This window comes from Lethenteron reissneri, chromosome 27 (genome assembly GCF_015708825.2).
Source record: "Lethenteron reissneri isolate LAM-NWPU_2019-01 chromosome 27, ASM1570882v1, whole genome shotgun sequence".
Lineage (NCBI taxonomy): Eukaryota > Metazoa > Chordata > Hyperoartia > Petromyzontiformes > Petromyzontidae > Lethenteron > Lethenteron reissneri.
Window position 1 is genome coordinate 14,142,510 of NC_083805.1, and position 20,466 is coordinate 14,162,975.

The 20,466-nt window shown below is 51.9% G+C and overlaps 1 protein-coding gene across 1 annotated transcript in view; it reads left to right on the plus strand.

Moving 5' to 3' along the window:
- The window catches only part of CASZ1 (castor zinc finger 1), a 135,145-nt gene that overhangs the window by 103,895 nt on the left and 10,784 nt on the right, over nucleotides 1-20,466 (plus strand). Inside the window, exons 10-21 of the mRNA XM_061561218.1 lie at nucleotides 1,136-1,300; nucleotides 3,397-3,569; nucleotides 5,447-7,620; nucleotides 8,591-8,681; nucleotides 8,984-9,035; nucleotides 11,066-11,199; nucleotides 11,566-11,688; nucleotides 12,240-12,824; nucleotides 13,677-13,875; nucleotides 14,998-15,169; nucleotides 15,806-15,939; nucleotides 18,792-18,843. Coding sequence (XP_061417202.1) covers nucleotides 1,136-1,300; nucleotides 3,397-3,569; nucleotides 5,447-7,620; nucleotides 8,591-8,681; nucleotides 8,984-9,035; nucleotides 11,066-11,199; nucleotides 11,566-11,688; nucleotides 12,240-12,824; nucleotides 13,677-13,875; nucleotides 14,998-15,169; nucleotides 15,806-15,939; nucleotides 18,792-18,843 — 4,054 coding nt within the window. The remainder of the gene's footprint in view (nucleotides 1-1,135; nucleotides 1,301-3,396; nucleotides 3,570-5,446; nucleotides 7,621-8,590; nucleotides 8,682-8,983; nucleotides 9,036-11,065; nucleotides 11,200-11,565; nucleotides 11,689-12,239; nucleotides 12,825-13,676; nucleotides 13,876-14,997; nucleotides 15,170-15,805; nucleotides 15,940-18,791; nucleotides 18,844-20,466) is intronic.

The following is a 20,466-nucleotide window of genomic DNA, read 5'->3' on the forward strand; positions in this document are numbered from 1 at the left end:
TTATCACACTCACTCGCCGACACACACACACTCACATTCACCAACTCTCACTATCACACTCACTCACCGACACTCACACACTCACCAACTCTCACTATCACACTCACTTAGCAACACTCATTACCACAGTCACTCACCAGCATGCTAACAGTCACATGCACCAATCCTGACTATCACACTCACTCACACTCACCAACACTCACATTTACCAACGCTCACTATCACACTCGCTCACACTCATCAACACTCACGATCACACTTACAAGGAGCATGACCACCGCATAGACCAAGAGTTGAACTCTGCAACTGTGCCTGCGTGCGTGCATGTAAATGTGTGTGCAAATACATGCGTGGTTGTGGATGGATGTGTGATTGGATGTATGTGATTATGTGCATTTGCTTGTGCACGAGTGTGTGCATGTGGTGCGCTACGAAAATGAAGCGAGTTGGCACAGCAGGGGGCACAGGTGATGCATCTGCCAGTCATCAAAGTCAGTCAACTCATGGCACCTGGGTCTGTCCCGTGACCTCCTGCCAGCGATCCTTGGACAATTCACGTGGCCTGGGAGTGCACCTGGCCTGGCACCCTGGTGACATCACCACTACTTAGTGGCAAATGGCGGCTTTTATTTCTGTTGTTGTTGCACTCCAAAACCCGGAGATGTGAGTTTGATTCCCACTCATGGCCAACACCAGTGAAGAGTATCTAAACCTTGGCCTGGGCATCCCTTAGGCTGACTGAGCCTCAAATGAGCATCTGGTGCAGTGTGTAAAACATCGCCACTCAGGAGACAAAGGCGGCCAGGTGTGGTGCTGGCCACCCACCCCCTCGTTTCCCGTACTGGCCTTCATAGGTGCTCGCTAGCAGCACTTACCCAAAAAGTCTGTAAGGCTAGATAGTGGATCTTTCATTGTTTTTCTGGGTGGGTCGTTGGTCATGTCTGTCCATGTGAACGTACGCACACGTGTACGTTTGCGCGTGTGCGTTTGGACGCGTCTTTGCATGCGCGAGTGCACGGTTGTGTGGTTGGTCATGCGTGCGCGTGTGTATGCGTGTGTGCTGGCTGTGTGCTTGGACATGTCTGCGCGTGCGTGCGCGTGCGCGCTCGTGCGTGTGTGTGTGTGCGTGTGCCAGCGCTTCACGAGCAAGCAGGACGTGATCCGTCACTACAACATGCACAAGAAGCGCGACAACAGCCTGCAGCACGGCTTCATGCGCTTCAGCCCGCTCGACGACTGCTCTGCGCACTACAGCAGCTGCCACCTCAACGGGCGCAGCACCCATTACCACTGCATGCAGGTACACAGACACCAGACAAAGATCCTCCACATCCCCCTCCCCCCGCCCCCACATGGCCTCTAACAGGCCGTTGGGGCACATAATGTTAGCGAGTAGCACCTATGAAGGCCGGCACGGCGCACCTGTGATGGGTTGGTGTGGCCAGCGCCATACCAACACCGCCTCCATCTCCTCGATGCAGATGTTCATGCATCGCATCGGCTACTCGGGTCCGTTAAGCCTTCTCTCTCTCTGGCCAAACAGAAGCTGCTCGTGCATGCAGTGGCTGAGCGTGCGGGCCACATGACCCAGCCAACACAGCCTCGCCTGCCAGAGATGCTCACGCACACGTATGCACTATCATTAGCACTGGACAAATGAGATCCTGGTGTCAAGGATATGGGCCCTATAATTGCTGCGCAGCCACTAAATAGCCAAACAGATGTTCTTGCGTGAACCTGGCATGCACCCAAGTCGCCGTGTGGAAACGCCGGCAAATACACAATATTATCTTCATAATTATACACTCATCGGCAGCACAGAAATCTAGTCGCCTCTTACCGTTATTGTTGAAGCTATCTGGCCCGGGTCATGCAATAACTCTTGCCCAAGTGCTCGCATCATAGCCCACTCGGGCAGTAAAGACCCCGAATAAGATGACTCTATCCCAAGAGGCCACTTTATTCAACATCTGGGACAGGAGGTCATAGGAGGCATCTGACTCATCAGCCTTGCATGCGTCCCTCCTCGGGTGTTCATCTTTGGTGGTGACCCATCTACTCTCTAAGCCTATGTACACACCTGCATACAATTACCTCATCACACACAAAGATCCCCTGTATAGCATTTAAAGGCTGCTGGGGAAAGTTAGCGAGCACCTATGAAGGCTTGCACGGCACACGAGGTGGGTGGTGTATCCAACACCAGGCACGGCCACCTTTGTCTCCTGCGCCGGCTACTCATTTAAGGCTGAGTCGATCTAGGAGGAGGCCCAGCACCAGCTCGGGATATTCCTCTCCGATGTTGGTCTCCGAGCGGAAATCAAACTCGGGTCTCTGGGTTTGTAGCACAGCGATGGCCTAACCACTACACCACCGCTCCTCTTATGTGCATACTCACACACACACCCGAAGATGCCTCATTTTGCCAAAAAAATGTTGAGGCAAGTGCTGTTGGCACCTATGAAGACTGGATTGGTGGACCGAGGGGTGGTGTGACTGGCACCGCCGCCCGGCCGCCTTCACCTCCACAGTGCTAACAACAGTTTGGGATATTCGCCACCATTATTGGCCTTGAGTGGGAATCGAATTTGGCTCGTCGGCTTCGTAGTGCTAACCACTGCACTACCATTCCCCACCATCTGTGTATGTGCACACACACACACACTTTCTTCACTGGATGTGCATTCAAGATGATTTACATCTATGTTACGATGCAAGTGTGTGTGTAAATGTGCTTGGGGAGTGGTGGTGCAGTGGTTCGCGCAAAGTGCTACAAACCAGGTGACCCAAGTTAAATTCCCACACACGACCACCATCAGTGACAAATATCTGAACCTGGTCCAGAGCCTCCCCTAGGTTGACTCAGATTATTGAACTCGGGTCGCCGGGTTCGTAGCGCAGCGGTGCGCGAATCACCATACTACCGCGCCACACACAAAAGACAAATATCCCCCGTATAGCCTGAACGGACTTTTGGGGCAAGTGCTGTTAGGAGAATCTTTGAAGGCCGATACGGCGCACGAGGGGGTGGGCGGCTATCCAGCACCATGCTCAACTGCCTTCCTCTGCCCAGTGCTGATGTTTTTACACATCGCACAGGGTATTCATTTCAGGCTGAGTCGACCTAGCGGAGGTCGAACAACAATTCAGGGTATTCTCCACCATTGTCAGGAAATCGAACTCGGCTCGCTGGGTTCGTAGCACAGCGGTGTGCTAACCACGGCACACACACCACTTAAGTGGCGGTGACGTCACCACGGTGCTTGTGCCAGGCTAGGTGCACTTTAAGGCCACGCGAAGTGTCGAACGCCCGCACGCACACACACACAAGCATGCACGTGCGCACCTGCTTGAGCGTCATCCTCGTCGTCGCTGTTGCCGTTGCCGTCGATGCAGGTTGGCTGCACCAAGGTGTACACGAGCACGTCGGACGTGATGACGCATGAGAACTTCCACAAGAAGAACGCGCAGCTCATCAGCGACGGCTTCCAGCGCTACCGCGCCACCGAGGACTGCGGCACGCCCACCTGCACCTTCCACGGGCACAAGACGACGCACTTCCACTGCCGGCACGTGACGCGCTCTCACCTACACCTTGAGCGGCAGCAACAGCAGCATCAGTAATTGTAGTCATAGCAGCAGCAAAAACAGTAGCAGCAGCAACAGCAGTAGTAGTATTTGGAGTAATAGGAGCAGCAGCAGCAGTAGTAATTGTGTTCGTAGCAGCAGCAACAGCAGTAATAGTATTTGGAGTAATAGGAGCAGCAACAACAGTAGCAGCAACAGCAGTTGTAGTATTTGGAGTAATAGGAGCAGCAACAACAGCAGCAGCAACAGCAGTAGTAGTATTTGGGGTAATAGGAGCAGCAACAACAGCAGTAGTAGCAGCAGTAATAGCAGTAGTGTTTGTAGTAGTAGCAGCAACATTAGTAGTGTCAGTAACAGCAACAGTAGCAGCAGCAACAGCAGTAGTCAGTTTAACACGTAGGCTTTCGTGACCAATATTATTCATAATCAACGTTTTTGGGTTTAGATCGCGTTATTTATAAATGTGTCGTAACCCTCCACCACCCGACACGGCCAATCAGTAAAAAAGTGTCACGTTGACAAAGGACAATTAGTTCACTGCTTTAGCCCACCGGTGTGTTGAAGCGTGAAACCACAACATTTACAATTTGAGTACGACGTTTCGCTGGTAATTGCATCCAGCATCATCGGGCAATTCGCCAGCAGTAGTGTTTGTAGTTGTAGCAGCAGTGTCAGTAACAGCAATAGTAACAGCAGCAGCAGCAACAGCAGCAGCAGTACGATAGCCACTATCAGCAGCATCAGCTTCACAGCCACAAGGAGCGGCGGCTGAGCAGCTGTGTGACCAGCAGCACCGTGACAAGCAGCAGAATAGTTACGGGCATTTGTTGGGCTCCAGGGCAGAACAGCAGTTACACTTGGCCCTCACAGCAAGAAGGGCCTGGGTTTGATTCCCAACGCCCTTTGTGTGTGGTGTTTGTATGTTCTCCCCTTGTTATCCTTCAGGTTCTCTAATTTACTCCCATGGCTAACAAACCACACAATGCAACGTGGATTGTCCAAACATCCCCCAATGCTGAATACATTACCCACAAACGCCTCGAATTTATTGTCACACGTAGCAACGTCGCCCCCTACTGCAAAAACCTGACAGGACCCTCGTGAAAATAAGCTCTGAGATTATTTAGAGGATTACTGACTGACGACAGCCAGTAGCCTCACGAGCAGCAGCAGCAGCTGTGATTGGGCTGCCGTCCGTACACACGCAGCCTCGTGAGAGTTCGTCTCCTCCCCCCATGATGCCTTGCAGTCCCACCTCCGCATTGCTCACCCCAACGTGTATTCTATTTTATTTCATATTTATATAGCGCCCTGTCCAGGTGACAACTGTGATACTGGCCAACGTCATCACCGTCGCTACATCCACCACAAAGACACGTCATCTCTCTCTCCCCTCTGCCATTACTCTCTCCCGTCTCTTACCCGTCTTCCTACCCATCTCACCTTTTTGTTCGTCCACCTGTTTCCCTTCTTGTTCTACTTTGTACCTTCTATTCTGTCCCATGCCTCTTTTTAGCCATACACCCGAACCGAGCCGTGCCAAGCCTGGCGCCCAGCTGGCTTGGCACGGCTCGGTTGGGTTGTACGGCCCCCATCGGCGGCAGTTCAGAAAGCATCGGCCATTTTTCTCACTGGGAGAGCCGAGCCGTGCCGCTTACGGTCATGCTCGACGGATGAATCGAGATGCGCGCAGACAACGCAGTGATGCCGTCGTCAGCCCCTCCTCTGCCTGCCCTGTTTGGCTTCAACTGATTCGGGAGTTGTGTGATGCCGGCGCAGCACAGTTAATGGGGTTAATATTCCCTCTCATTTGCCCCCTACATCCCTCCTTCCCGTCTCCATCTTGCCCGTGGCGCAGGCGCAGCGGCTGCTACTTCACCTTCAAGAACAAGTGCGACGTGGAGAAGCACAAGTCGTACCACGTGCGCGACGATGCCTATGCCCGCGACGGCTTCAAAAAGTTCTACAAGTACGAGTCGTGCGGCTTCGCGGGCTGTGCATACGCGCGCGCCACCAACCACTTCCACTGCATCCGCTCGGGCTGCGCCTTCACCTTCACCTCCACGAGCCAGATGACGTCGCACAAGCGCAAGCATGAGCGACGCAGCTCCGTGCGTGGCTGCGACCGGCCCGGAGCCCCCACTGGGACTGGCTGCATCTCCACTCTCAACCTGGTGCCTTCGCCCCTGGATAGGAAACCGCTTCAGGCTGAACTGGCGCTGGCCGGCAGCAGCACGTTCACGGCATTCACTCCGCCCGGGTTCTCCGGCACGGCCCAGTTCCGCTTCGAGGCGCCGGCGAATTTCAGCGCCACCCTCTTCCCGGCCGCGACGGCTGCGTCAAACTTCGGCAAGCAGCCCGGCCTCTCCGAGACCTTGCTGCAGGCGACAAATTATTCGACCGGCTCCCCATTTCTACTTTCCACCGCAGCAGTGGGGGCAGCGACGACAACGACGACCGCGACCACGACCATGACGACGGCGACCGCGGCCGATTTGACGGCGGCCATGAGCGCGGCCACGGAGCAGTCGACGCCCACGTCCGACACGGAGGCTGCGGCCGGCTCCGCGCGAGTGGCACCTGTCACCCTGCCCGCGACGCCTGTGTGCGCCATCGACGGGTGCGGAGCGCCAGCCGGCAGCTGCTGCCCACTCGACGGGCACGCGGGCACGTCGGAGGACGGCTGCCGGGCGTCGGCGAGCGCCTGCTTCGGCCCCGTGGTGGCACTTGTCGGAGCGGGGGGCAGCAATTCCGTTTCGTCGGCCTGTTCGTCTTTACCGTCCTCTGTCGCTTCGGTGTCGTCGTCGACGGCGTTCCACCCGTCGTCGATCATGCTTTTGACGCAGCAGCATTTCGGAATGCAGCAGCAGCAGTCGGACGTGCAGCAGGCTGGCGTGCTGCTGTCTGCGCCGGGTGTGCCCCCGAGGCCCGAGTCGAAGGCTTCGTCCGGTTCCCAGATCCACGGCATCATGCCGGCGATCAGCCTGGGTTTAGGCCTTGGCCTGGGTCTCGGTCCGATCCCGATCGGCGTTCCCTTGCGCCAGATTCCCGTGCAGCTGCTGCAGCTGGCAGCAGCCGCAGCGGCTGCCGGTGTTGGCGGCACTCACTTCGGCATGCGCCTTGGAGACGCTCGTGGTGACGACGGTACTGCCTCAAAACCCCTAGGCTCTGCCGGCCACACGGCCGCTACCACTACCACCACCGCCTTTGGCAGAGGCAGCAACGCAGAAGTGGCAGACGACAATGACGACGAAGAAGAGGAGGGGGAGGAGGAGGACAATGACGACGATGATGATGACGAAGACGATGATGATGACGATGATGATGACGATGATGACAAGGATGCAGACGATGACGAGGATGATGATGAGGATGATGAAAATGACGTGGACGTTGACGACAGTCTAGATCAAGCAAAGTGCAAAGATTCGGAGGTGGAGGGTAGCGGTGATCATGCGGCCATCATCGTAAAGGACGAGGAAGATGAGGACGAGGGGGAGATGGTGGCTGGAGGCGATGGAGAGAAGACGGGGAAGAGGAAGCATGGAATGCGAAGAGAGCGGCGGCGGCAGCGGCAACAGCAAGAGCTCGGCGAGCGGAGGAAGCGCCGCCGGTTGGGAGACCAGGCGGACGTCACCAACTACGATGATGGCGACGATGATAGCGGCGGCTACACCGACAACGGTGAGCTGCCCGCGAAGCAACACGTGCCTGGGCCACGCAACAGAGAGACGGAAGCAGAGGACAAAGGAAGAGGAGGAGAAGACGTTGACGACGACGACGAAGACGACGAGGAAGAGGAAGACGTGGGCGACAGCGGCGACAGCGCCGGAGGGGATGGTGACGAGTCGACGGAATTGTCGTCGGGCCCGGCGTCGCATGGGCCGCAGGGCGGCGGCGCGAGGGCCGGCTCCCCGTGCCTCAGGATTTCGCCGGAGATGGCGCGCCTGGCGGCCGGGGCTCTGAGGCCTCCCCCGCCGGCGGCCGCGATGGGGTCCGTGAAGAAGGAGCACGAGGATGGCGTGGGAGACGGTGAGCCTAGAGGCCTCGATAACTTTTCCTTCTCCTACCGCCCCCCCCCCCTCCACCCGGTGATAATGACGATGACGACGATGATGGCATTTTGCTTTGAACCGGTAATTTTGTAGCATGCACTCCACTCCCGTGCTATTGATTCCTTTGGGACAAAATTAGAAGCGCATTAATTTGCGAAGGCTCTTAAGTTAATCTGCTGTGGAAAATCACGTTCCATTTCAAGAACATAGCCCCCCCCCCCACTGTTTCCAGATTAGTTTTCTTCCATAGTGTGGCGATTGTGCCACACTATGGCAAAGATCCCCCATATAGCCTTAACAGACTTTTGGGGCAAGTGCTTTTAGCTCCACGGTGGCGAGATGTTAACTACCTCGCCTGGTATACAGGAGGTTGTAGGTTCGATCCCTACCCTGACGTCTGTATAGTTGGAGTTTGCATGTTCTCCCCGTGGTCGCGTGTATTTTTATCCGGGTCCTCTGGTTTTTCCCTCCATATTTAGAAACGTGCGCTTAGATTATTTGGCTGCTATAACTTTCGACATGATAAGCCACTTGGTAGAGCTATCATTTGTAGCCAGGTTGCTTCTGCAAAAGAGCTCTCCAGCTCGGTGAGCGTTACCTGGTAATGGCCAGTACAGCACACAAGGGGGTGGGTGGCCAGCACCATACCTGGCCGCCTTTGTCTCTGCAGTGGTTCAGATATTCGTCACTGGTTTGGTCATAAGCAGGAATCAGAATTTGGGTCGCTGGGTTCGTAGCGCAGCGAGCTAACCGCGAAACGATGGCTTCCCACCCTAACCCTGGACACACATAATCTTGCGCAAAAAGAGAAATAAACACATATGAACCCATACATGCACATACAAAAACACCGACTCACACACACATGCAAATACATGAAATGCACACACCCCATGACACTACTCATGTGCTCCCTCGCTCTCTTCCCACTGCTATCACATGACCAGGACTCAGCCAATGGGAAGGCTCGTCCAGAGTTCAAATCAAACAAGAACCTTGCGATCATGTAAACCAGGACCCAAGCCCAAAGCATCATGGGTAAGGCCTTATGTCTGCTTCATAGAAACTACAAACACACATAGAGTACTATAACTTTTCTACGTAAAATGTAATGTTTCATTGTACCTTGACTTTTATGTTTATGATATGTATTTAAGGGTAAGGCTTTGTATCTGCTTCATAGAAACTTCAAACACACATAGAGTAATATAACTTTTCTACGTAAAATTGAATGTTTAATTGTACCTTGACTTTTATGTTCATGATATGTATTTAAACCTGTCACCTCACAATTGTAATAACTGTGGTGACAGCTTATGAGCAATACATCTCTATTGCAGGCCATTGATGGAAGGACCCTTGGCTGGATCCCTGTCGTCTTTTCTGCTCAGGGTGAGTGCCTGATAAAAATGTACTCGGCAACAGCAGTCGATTCACAGGCCATGTGGAGGAGAGGTCACGGGGTCCAACATGCCACCTGCTTTCCATACTGCCCAATCTCTGCCTCTCTTCTCCCCCAGGCTTGCCAGGTTTAATCACAGACATAAGATCCACTGCGATTTCCCCAGCCGCTTTTTTGTTGTTGCATGATATCATTTTTTTTTACAAATTTAATTCTTTAAAACATAACATTATCTGACAAATTACGATATAACGCAACAATTAAAGGTGTTATTGCCCATTAAACGTGCTCGTCTTTCAGCATCGTAACTCAAATTATGCCGAGGTTGTTGTCTGACCATCTCCGATTAGCACAGTTGGCTACGTATGGTGCGAAAGAAGTTCAGCAACATACATACCACGGAGAACGACCTGTTGATCGTCCCCAAATCCCGGACTGTCCGAACCTGGCTGAGTGGCAATTCTCCGTGGCCGCTCCCGTCAACTGGAACATTGTCTCCCGCTCCACACACGAAGTGCCACGCACTCCCTCCTAGCTGCAGGAGTCTGCTGAAGGACGCCGCTGTCGCTCAGGGCACGGTGGCACAGGGGTCACGGACGAACCGTAACCCCCTGTGCTCCTCCGCCTCTCCGAGTACACGATCGAATAAAGACTTGAAATTTGTGCCCTGGTTTTTAAATTGTTTTCGTATTGTCAGTAGTAGTAACTCATTAATAATTATATCTTTATTACCGTGTAAGCATTAACAGCGGCGTCCCAAGCAAAAGTTCGATATCGGATCCTAGCACCGAGAAATCCGGGTGCCGCCCTTCCTCCGAACGCAATGGAGCGCGTGATTAAATCAACTCCGCACGATGCCAGGTCCGGTCACCTCCTTGAGTCGTGTCAAATTGAAGGAAGGTCGGGTTGTGACTGCGGTGAGACCCTGGCCAAATCATAGAGTGCACTGTGAACCACTGGCAACTTTGCAAATTCAATGGAGGCAGCAGCAGCAACAGCCGCAGCTATTCATTCAGCCTCGCATGAGGCCATCGCGTGGCTTTCACAAACTTGGATGTAGATCTTGATGTGGCTATTAACAGAGACATGTTCGTACGTATGTTTAACTTCTTTCGCACCGTGCATAGCCAACCGTGCTAATCGCAGCTGCAGGGGAAGGACAACAAACTAAAGACGAAAAGCAGTTATAAAGAAATGAGTTTTCAATATCGACTTAAAAGTGCATAGCTCCAATGGCTTCCTAATATCGGAAGGAAGAGTGTTCCAGACGGCCGCAGAAGCACATCTGAGAGCGTTGGATGCAGTGACCGTCTTCGATGGCTAGCCAAAGCCGCTGCTAGGATGACCAGGCTTGGAATGATGGTTTATGCTCCTTAACGAGATCAGCAAGGTATTGTGGTTCATTTGTGGCAAGCATCTTCTTGGTTCTTTCGGTAAAGTCACGTAGAATGGAAATAATAAAATAATAAAAATAAAACATAATAAAATAATTCTCACGACGTTTCGGCCACAACACAAGTAGCCGTCCTCAGGTGGAGAACAGGTCTGTCGAGGAGACAGATGATCTGATCCGGACTCTGTCTCCTCGACAGACCTGTTCTCCACCTGAGGACGGCTACTTGCGTTGTGGCCGAAACGTCGTGAGAATTTTTTTATTATGTTTTATTTTTATAATTTTATTATTTCCATTCTACGTGACTTTACCGAAAGAACCAAGAAGATGAATCCCTGCAGTCAGGAAAGCTTTAAATCGAAATTTGTTGCAAGCACTTTGTGACATACGCAAGAAGAAGATAGCTGTTATAGATTGTAAAGTTACGATGGTTAGAACTTTACGGCAGACCTTTGCTAAGTGAACAGCAGTTGAAGACCGTTTTCGTGATGTTTATTCTTACAAGGAGGACACCAAAAAACAAATCCAATACGTTACAAAGTTACGGGGAACAGAATTCACAATTGGCGTCATGTCGTACAGTCAAAAATTACGTCATAGCAATGCAACGCTCTTTTTCTCTTGCAGACTGGAATGGGGCTCTCTGATTCGCTGAACCTGCAGACGAGCGGCCAATCAGGCGCAACTTTCATCAACCAATCCCTGAGGGCTGCCATCAAACGTGAAAACCCAACGGCATTATGGGAAAAATACCTACAACGGTAAAGTACTGTTTTTTCTTTGATTGTTTTGTTGTGTATATTTTTAAAGATTATTTTTACGAACGAGCTTACGTGTGTATGTACATAGCAGTCGTGCAATGATCGTAGCAACCTGGGTTCATATTCCCAGCCATGGCGAGTAATTTCTGAACCTACACTGAGGCGCAACTTCAACCTGATGTGAGTGCCTGGTGTGGTGTGTAAACATCAGCACTGGGGAGACGAAGGCAGCCAGGCGTGCTTTTCGGCCAAACCACCCCCTCAGAAGTGCGCCGTACCGACTTTCTTAAGTGCTCGCTAACCGCCCTTGCCCCAACAGTCTGTGTAGGCTACATGGAGAATCTTTGTTTTTGCGTGTTGGTGCAGGTTCACGGACGGCGCGTGCCGGGAGCCGTCGTGCGATTTCTCGCACTCGGACCACGTGCACTGTCGTGTCGACGGCTGCGGTGCTATCTTCCGTACCATGGACGGTGCCAACAAACACGCAAGGTGCACACACACACACGCACATACACACAAAGACAAAGATCCCCCATATAGCCGTAATTGACTGGGGTAAGTGCTGTTAGCGGGCAGGAATGAAGGCCGCATGGCACACAAGGGGGTGGGTGGCCAGCACCTCGCCTGGCCGACTTTGTCTCCTCAGTGGTGATGTTTACACACCACAACAGGTACTCATTTGAGGCTGAGTCGACCTAGGGGAGGCCCAGGTCAGGTTCAGATAATCATCACTGATGTTGGCTTGGAGCAGGAATCGAACTCGGGTCGCTGGGTTCGTATCGGAGCACGCTAACCGCTACGCTACCTCTCCCACATAGACATACACACATGGAATTTCATTGGGGGGCAGACCTATGTATATATGTTGAACTTCTTTCACACCCTACGTAGCCAACTGTACTCATCAGACCTTGGTATTCTGGGTATAAGTGTGCGAAGGCTTTGTGACAGGCGGTGCCGGGGCCCACACTGTTGCCTCTACAAATATCCAAGCTGTTGCCTCGTTTGTAGCTGATGCTTATGATCACCGTCTCCTCCAGTTTCCACGGCCGCGTCGATGGCTGTGGGCCTGTCGCCGTGGTGACTGGCTCCCTGCTTCCCTCCCTGCTTGCCTGGACACAGCAGCAACAGCAGCAACAGCAGCAGCAGCAGCAACAGCAGCTGTCTCTCCATCAACCGCTGCACCAAGCTGCTCTGCAGCCACAGCAACAGCAGCAGCAGCAGCACATGGGGTCTGCACTGCACAGGCAACCACTCCCCACTCACGTACAGCCAGACCTGATAGGTGTGCAGCAACAGCAGCAGCAACAGCCGCAACAACAACAGCAGCAACAACGACCCGTGCTTCAGCAGCAGTTGATGAAGCCGTTTGCGATGAACAACCACTTGCAACCGCAGCAGGTGGTGACGGGTCAGCAGCTGAATGGGCAGCAGATGAATCTGCAGGAGCAGCAGGCGGTTGTGCAAGTGCAGCAGCAGTACCAGCATTTGCTGCGCACGCACATGAATTCGCAGCAGTCAGCGCATCAGCAGCATCAGCAGCAGCATCAGCAGCAGTCTCACACGGCCCGGCTTCAAGAATCGAAGCCACAGATTAAGCCAGGCTTCCTGCAGTTCGATGAGAAGTAAGTATTTGTGTTTATTGAGACCATTACGAGAGGGTAGATTGCGCTGCATTTTTATCATGGCTTTGCCAGGGACACCGAACTGGATTGTGGGTTTGCGGCCGTATAAAAAAAACACTTGAGCCATTTACCTCGGAGAATTGGGGTTCAAGCCAGGGTTTGGGACTCTCTCTGTGGATCCTCGCAATGGCTGCATCAAAGACACTAATCCAGCGTCACTTTGAGAGGTCACCGATGGTTGTCCTGTGAAGAGACTGACCCCTGCCATGAGAATGTGGAATTTGACACCAGTGGTTCAGCGATGCGAATAGTGGTCAGCGCTGCCCCCATTGCTCGTTGGGGAATAGAGGCGGCGTGACTTGGCTTTTGTATCGTTTATGGTGGCGCTGACCGTTTGGTGTGGATTTTCCTAAACTCACATTGCATGTGTAAAGTCACGCACGTGAGATTTTCTTTACGATTTATCCCAAATTGTGTTAATAGCTTCAGATGATGTTACACTTAGGCTCATGGGACCTAAGGAAACCATATCTGCGGGATATATTTATTTTTAGAAACAATACATATTGTGTTGACCGCTCACGGTCAACACCAGTGACGATTATCTGAACCAGTCTTGGACCTCCCTTAGGTAGACTCAGCCTCAAATGGTGCGATAAACATTGCCATTGGGGAGAGGGGAGACAAAAGCGGCCAGATATGGAGGGTGGTGACCACCCACCCCTCTAGTTTGTCGTACCGAAAAGTCCGTTAAGACTCTACGGGGGATCGTTGTCTTCAGTGTGGGTGGGGTGGTGGGTGAATCTCTGCGTCTGTCTCCACCTTCTGTCTCCCCCTTGTGCCATCCCGCAGCGACCCATGCCTGAGTCCCGAGTGCAAGTACGCACGCGCACGCCACTTCCACTGCCTGTTCGGCGCGTGCAAGTACGTGTGCAAGAGCGCGGCCAAGGCGGAGTCGCACTGCACCGACCACGTGACGCCCACGCACTGCACGGAGAGCGCTCGCCGCCACTTCCACTACCACTCCGCGCAGGAGCCCTGCCCCCTGCCGGTGAGCAATGATGACCCCCCCCACCCACCACCGCGCCCCCCTCCACTACTCCCCCCTCTTTCACTGTCGTGACTTTAAAATATAAAGCCGACGGCAAAGACGGTAAACCTACATTGAACCCTAAACGTAACCCCAACCCGAAACCCGAACAACAATAACAACCCTGCCCCATGCCCACAAGAGACGATCGCTTCTTTCCCTACCGTCGCGCAGATGAATCTGATGCTAAACCTAAACCGACGTCTTACGCTCTCCCCTAACGCTAAAACTACGACATACGTGTAAGTCATCGGAGCGTAACCAGAAGGGGCTCCCACAAGGCCATGTGGGAGGGCGTGGCACAGTTTGGTGCAAGCTATCTTAGAGTGTGGTGGTCGTGTCGCTACGGTTCTCTGCGGTGAGTACATTGTCTTTAAAAACAACAGGGCTACCTTATATATAAACGTCATTTTTTTGTCTGTCTGTCTCTCTGTGTGTGGACGCAACTTGCGAAGGATTTGGCTCGCAAACCGTGGGGTTTACATATTTAAAAAGTAGTCAGGTACCACGCCATAAGCCCCGTGCTGAGCCAGCGCTATTCTGATTTCACGTCCGTCACCTTTAAAGTAGTTTAATTAGCGATTTAGTGCTGTTTTTTTTTATTAGCTAGCGCATGCTCGACCCTACCAACTCACACACGTTCGGTGCGGGGGAGGGCCCCTACCAAGTCACACGCATTTCGTGGGGGTGAGGGGGGAATTCTCTTTCGTGTAGACACTGCGCAAAGTAACACACACACAGATGTAAAGCTCCCTACAAACATTTATTACTATGACTGTTTACTCATTACAAATTGCCTTTTACAGGTTACATTTAATGACAGGGATTAACCAATGTTTTATGACAGTTACCCTAAGTAACGCGATTTGTCTCCCCGACTACCACAATCTTTGCTTTAGTGACCACGTCTTTGTGAGGCCATGACACTTATGCACACGTTTCCGTGTGTGGTTGTCCCCGAGTGTGTGTGTCTCCCCGTGTGCGTACCTACGTATGTATATTGAACTTGGCCAACCGTGCTAATCAGAGGAGTGTGTGTGTGTGTGTCCCTGCGTGTGGCACACACATGGGCCCCATGCGCAGGAGTGCGAGTTCCGCTCTCGCGGCCACTACCACTGCGCACGCGGGGCGTGCGAGTTCGCCACCAACGTGAGCACCAAGCTGCCGTGGCATGTCAAGAAACACGACAAGGCCGAGCGGCGCGCGGCCAACGGCTTCAAGTACTACACCAAGCGCGACGAGTGTGGGCGTGACGGTACGTGCGTACGCGCGTGTGCGTATGTGCGTACGCAAATCTCAGTCAGTCAACCCGTGGCACCTGGGTCTGTTCCGTGACCTGCTAGCGAGCCTTCAACAGGTCACGTAGCCTCAAAGTGCACCTAGCCTGGCACAAGGGTTGTAGTGAAGTTACCACCACTTAATTGGAAATGGCGGTTGTTGTTGTACGTGCGTGATGAGTGTGCGTGTGTGTGGGCAGCGGTGGCGTAGTGGTTAGCGTGCTGCGCTACGAATCCGTCGACCCGAATTCAATTCCCACTCATGTCTAATAACAATGACGAATATTTGAACCGATTCTGTGCCTCCCTGGAGGTCCACTCGTCCTCAAATGAGTAGCTTGTGCTGTGTGTAAACATCAGTACTGGGTAGACAAAGGTGGCCAGGCATGGTTTTGGTAACCCAGCCTCTGGCTGCCTTCCCATTATTCTCACCCTCTGAGAGTGAACAAAAAACTGTCCATGTCCTGAAATCATGTTTATTTTCTGTGTCGTGGGCCCCTCCTGTGTCCATACTACGCACCCGCTAAGAGTGATAGGTGCTCGCTAGCAGTAATAGGCGCTCGCTAAGAGTGATAGGCGCTCGCTAACAGTGCCTGTCTGTGCCGTGTCGTCAGGGTGCAAGTACGGCCGGGTGAGCAGTCACTTCCACTGCATCAGGGACGGCTGCTCGTTCTCCTTCCTGCTCAAGCACCAGATGACATCGCACGCGCGCAAGCACGCGCGCCGTGCCCTATCCCTCGGAAACCAGGTGCGCATGCACGCAGGCGCATGCACGCACGCACGCATATGCACGTACACACACGTGCACATAGATGAACACGAACGCGTGTGCGTGTACAACAACGATAACAGCGGCCGTTCGCCGCTAATTGGCGGTGACGCCACCACGACGCTTGTGCCACGCTAGGTGCACACACAACCGCACAAATGCACATTGCCATACAGGTATAGACACGCACGTACACATACACAAATGCACGTATATGTGTGTCTGACATATTTTACAGCTTTCTGTAGTAGGTGTTTAAGTGTATGCTTTCGTGTACGCTTTCACAAATCCATGCACATACTAAACACATTCACACACATCCACACATAAGTATGCACGCACACATGCACATACGTATGCATACACACACGCGCACACAAAGACAAAGATCCCCAGTATAATCTTAAAAGTTGTTGGGGCAAGTGTTATCAGCGAGCACCTATGAAGGCCAGCAGGGTCCATGAAGATGTGGGCAGGTGGTTAACACCACGCCCGGCCACCTTTGTCTCCCCAGTGCTAATGTGTTATACACACTGCACCAGGTACTCATTTACGGCTCAGGCGACCTAAGGGAGGCCCAGGACCGGTTCAAATATATTCATCACAGTTCTTGGTCATGAGTGGGAGTTGAACTTGGATCGCGGGGTTCATAGCGGAGCGCACTAACCGCTACATTACTGGGGAGTTCTATGATTCTGACGTCAACGCTCACACAAACGCAACCACGCACACGTGCACTTCACACACTGCCAAATCGCCCTCTACCTGACTCTGGGTCACCTTCGGCTGTCGTGCCCACACACGAAGCCGCCGTGAACTCTGCTGCTCTGTCCTGGCTGCTTTTGTTTCTGTCACTTCTCCAAAGAGTGTTACCGGATGTCACATCTGTGATATTGATGGGGTTACCCGTGTGCAGGTGCCAGGCATTTCGTCACAGCTGTGAGATGTGGCTTAGGCTTGGGGGGAGGCCTTCATGCAGCAGTCGATTGATCATGGCTGATGATGACAATGACGATTATGATGATGCGGCAAGTTTAGAGTCATAATTCCGACATTTAAGAAAAGTAGGCGGGCTTGGGCAGGACGTGTCACGGCTAGAAGGGACGATGGCAAAGGTGGTCGACCAACGCCGGAGTGGCAGGCAAAGGAGGGAATGCGCCTATGATGGTGTCCACTGCGAAAATGTAGTTATGAAATCGCCCAGTGTGCGGGAGCTGGAAGGGATTGTTGTTTGATTATAATTCGTCAATTCCTTTGGAGGAATTTTGTTTGGAGGCTTTCATGACCAATATCACGATTCATGAGTTTATTTTGGGTTAGATCACTGTGTCGGTATAATGCACATTTTGTAACTATTTATGGATGGAGCCAATTAATTACAGTTATCACGTCGCGGGAAAATACTGTATGCAAATCGTGTTGGTTTATCAGCAAAACCGGAGGAGGAGGAATGTTGAAAGACACAATTTTTTTGACAATTTATATTCTGAGTTGTGCTGAAGATTACATCCAGCATCCTCAGGCGTTTAACACGAGCTCAGAACTGGGAATTAACGTTGATAAATAATAAATAAAGCTGTCGTCAATGATTCTAATTCAAAGGTATTTATTGACCGGTGTCTGGGTGTAGTAGGCTTCCCCACGCTGTCTGTGTCAGCCACGAGGAAGCTGATAAACCAAATCAGTTGGCGGCACATTTGCCCATGGTGTGACAACTTGAGGTGATCAGCTCTGTCGGCTGGTGGTTATAGTTCCATATCGGCATCACACACTACTTGACGATTTAATGCAAGTTAAACCAATCGTAATTCCTGCCGAACTCGGACGGAGGTTACTAAAGCGCTGCTGGATGATAGGCACCTGGGGGTGGGTTTTAAGACACGCGCCAGGGCTGTTCTCAAAAGTTTTCTTGGATCCTCTGCTCGGTTTTTTGAGCCGCTTGTTAGAACGGGGGTGGGGCGTGGCGGCACATACCGGTAAATCCATGATCCACGCCGGTAAATCTGTATACCACAGCGGTAAATCCATGATCCACGCTGGTAAATCCGTGATCTACGCCAGTAAATCTGTAATCCACGCCGGTAAATCCGTGATCTACGTCGGTAAATCCGTGATACATGCAAGCAAATCCGTGAACCGCACCGGTAAATCCGTAATCCACGCTGGTAAATCCGTGATCCATGCCAGTAAATCTGTAATCCGCGCTGGTAAATTCGTGCTCCGAGGATGAAGAGGTTGGGTGGATCCCCAGTTGAATTCCTAATGTACTTGAGACAGCCAGCTGCGTGACTACAACCCAGTAAGCATGCAAACGTTGGGCCGACATTGGTTGACGTTGGACGAACGTTGTCTCAACGTCAACCAACATTGGCCCCGACGCTGCATGTTTATTTAGAAAAAGGCCTGTACCCAGTAAATATGGAACGTTTGGTCAACTTTGGGTCAACTTTGGTCTAACAGTTCCAACCACATACCAACGTTGGCCCATTGTACGTTTGCTGAATATGAGGCACGACTGCTGAGCAATGTTGTGAGGAATTTTTAGTGCGAATCCCCTCGTACGCAAGGGTTTTCTCTAATAATCCAAGCCAGAGCCGCTTGGTAAAAGAGTTCTAAACAATCGTCGAGGTTAATGTGAGTCATTAGTGGACTATTATTACTATTGTTGCACAAAATGTGTGACTCATTAGGATTAGGTTTTATACGGGACTAAGTGAGATTTTCCTCAAGGAACCAAATGTTACCCCCCCCCCCCCCCAGTCCCCCAACCCCCCCCCCCCCCTGCCGCGTTAACTTGCGACTCACGGAGCCATGTGATTGGTCACTTTCAGACTCCGCCCACTCCCCCCGTCGCCATGGACGTGCACGCGGAGAGGGCCCGAGGTAATCACGGCTTCACCCGCATCACCACTAGGGTTGCCAACCTTTCCTGGTTTTCCCAGGAACATTGTATCGTTTTAATGAGGAAGTAGTTGCCCCATCCTGGGAAACTCTGTAAGTCTTCCCCGGGACACTTAAAGTCCTGGCGTTTGTCAGTTGCGTAACAATACCGCACCGCTCAAGGTTAATTGCATTAAGGTGTAGTTCTCCCCCCTTCTGGCACTGTGAGGTATTCTTCTTCCCGTAATTATGTCCTGGATTTTTGTACCTCAAGAGGTGGCAACCCTAGTGATAAGCGATTCCTTAACAAAATGTGTGCACACAACACCACCGACGCCGCCGCTTCTGCCGCTGCTTCTGCCATGCGAAACGACTCAATAAAGAACCGGAGTCTCCTGAAGCAAAGCCTTGAGACGGCGGGGCTTTTCTCACACGCCTGGTCGTTGCAGCACAAACTTTGTGGAAAGTCAGCTAGTGGCGGTTGGCCTGTGGACCAGCCCCTGCCATGAGAATGTGCAAATTTCACCACAAGCACAAGGCTGTCAATGGAGATAAGTGACTGTGAGGGTGATTTTTGTTTGATTGTTTAAAGACTTTAGAGGATGACCTAAATTAACAAGTACTCATGGCTGTGTTTGGTACTGAAATTGTCCTGTGCACCGTAGATCTACCAAATGTAATGTGCAGTGTTGGCTCACAAGTTAGAGAGCTGAGCTGGCATCGCTGAAATCCGGGGTTGGAATCTCGTTTTTTTTCGCCGCCCGTAATTAAACCGGGTTCTCAAGTGTAGTGACGTTCGTGGTACTTGGCCCAGCGGCATTGTCCTACGCACATTTGTTTTTATATACATCGCATTTAATTTGCTTTTGTATTTCAATTTGCTGAATTCCATACTCTTTGGTTCTTTCGGTAAAGTCACGTAGGTAAAATATACAAATAAATTAAATAACGACGTTTCTGACGCAACACAAGCATTTGAAACGTCGTGATTTAATTTATTTAAATTTTTTACCTACGTGACTTTACCCAAAGAACCAAAGAGTATGGATCCTTGCAGTCACGAAAACTTCAAATCTTGCTGAATTCCAGCTATGAGAATCGAACCTATCCAATTTTACTGTCATGCAATGAGCATTACTCCGAAGAACAGGTGGGAGAGTGCTGCCCTTTAGACTGGACAAGGAGTCACTGGAGATTTTGCAAATAATAGTTAGGCGATATCTCCTGCGAAACCTTCCTGCGATGTGGACTGATGCATCGCTCCGCAAGGGTTCCGAGCGGCGTGATGCTGCCAATGGCAAAATTCGGATGAAATTGGGTGAAAAATAGAACAAAAACGCATCGATACCTCACTGAGCCGCGTATGTTTTGCACAGCAACAGTGCGGAACATCGGAGATGTTCACGCGCCGCGCGTCCTTTGCCGTTATTACGTGCACTGTACAGCGGCGGGGCAAGCCATCCTTGCGACCTCGTAAATTATTCAGTTACGACAGAAATTCCGTGAAACTTGGTCCCGGTTGGGAGTCAACTGCGGGCGGGACGTCGGGAGGAGGTGGTGGTGGTGCGATGCGCACGGCATTGTTGAATGCGGCCGTTTCGTTGTGAATGGGTAGGAAAAATGCTA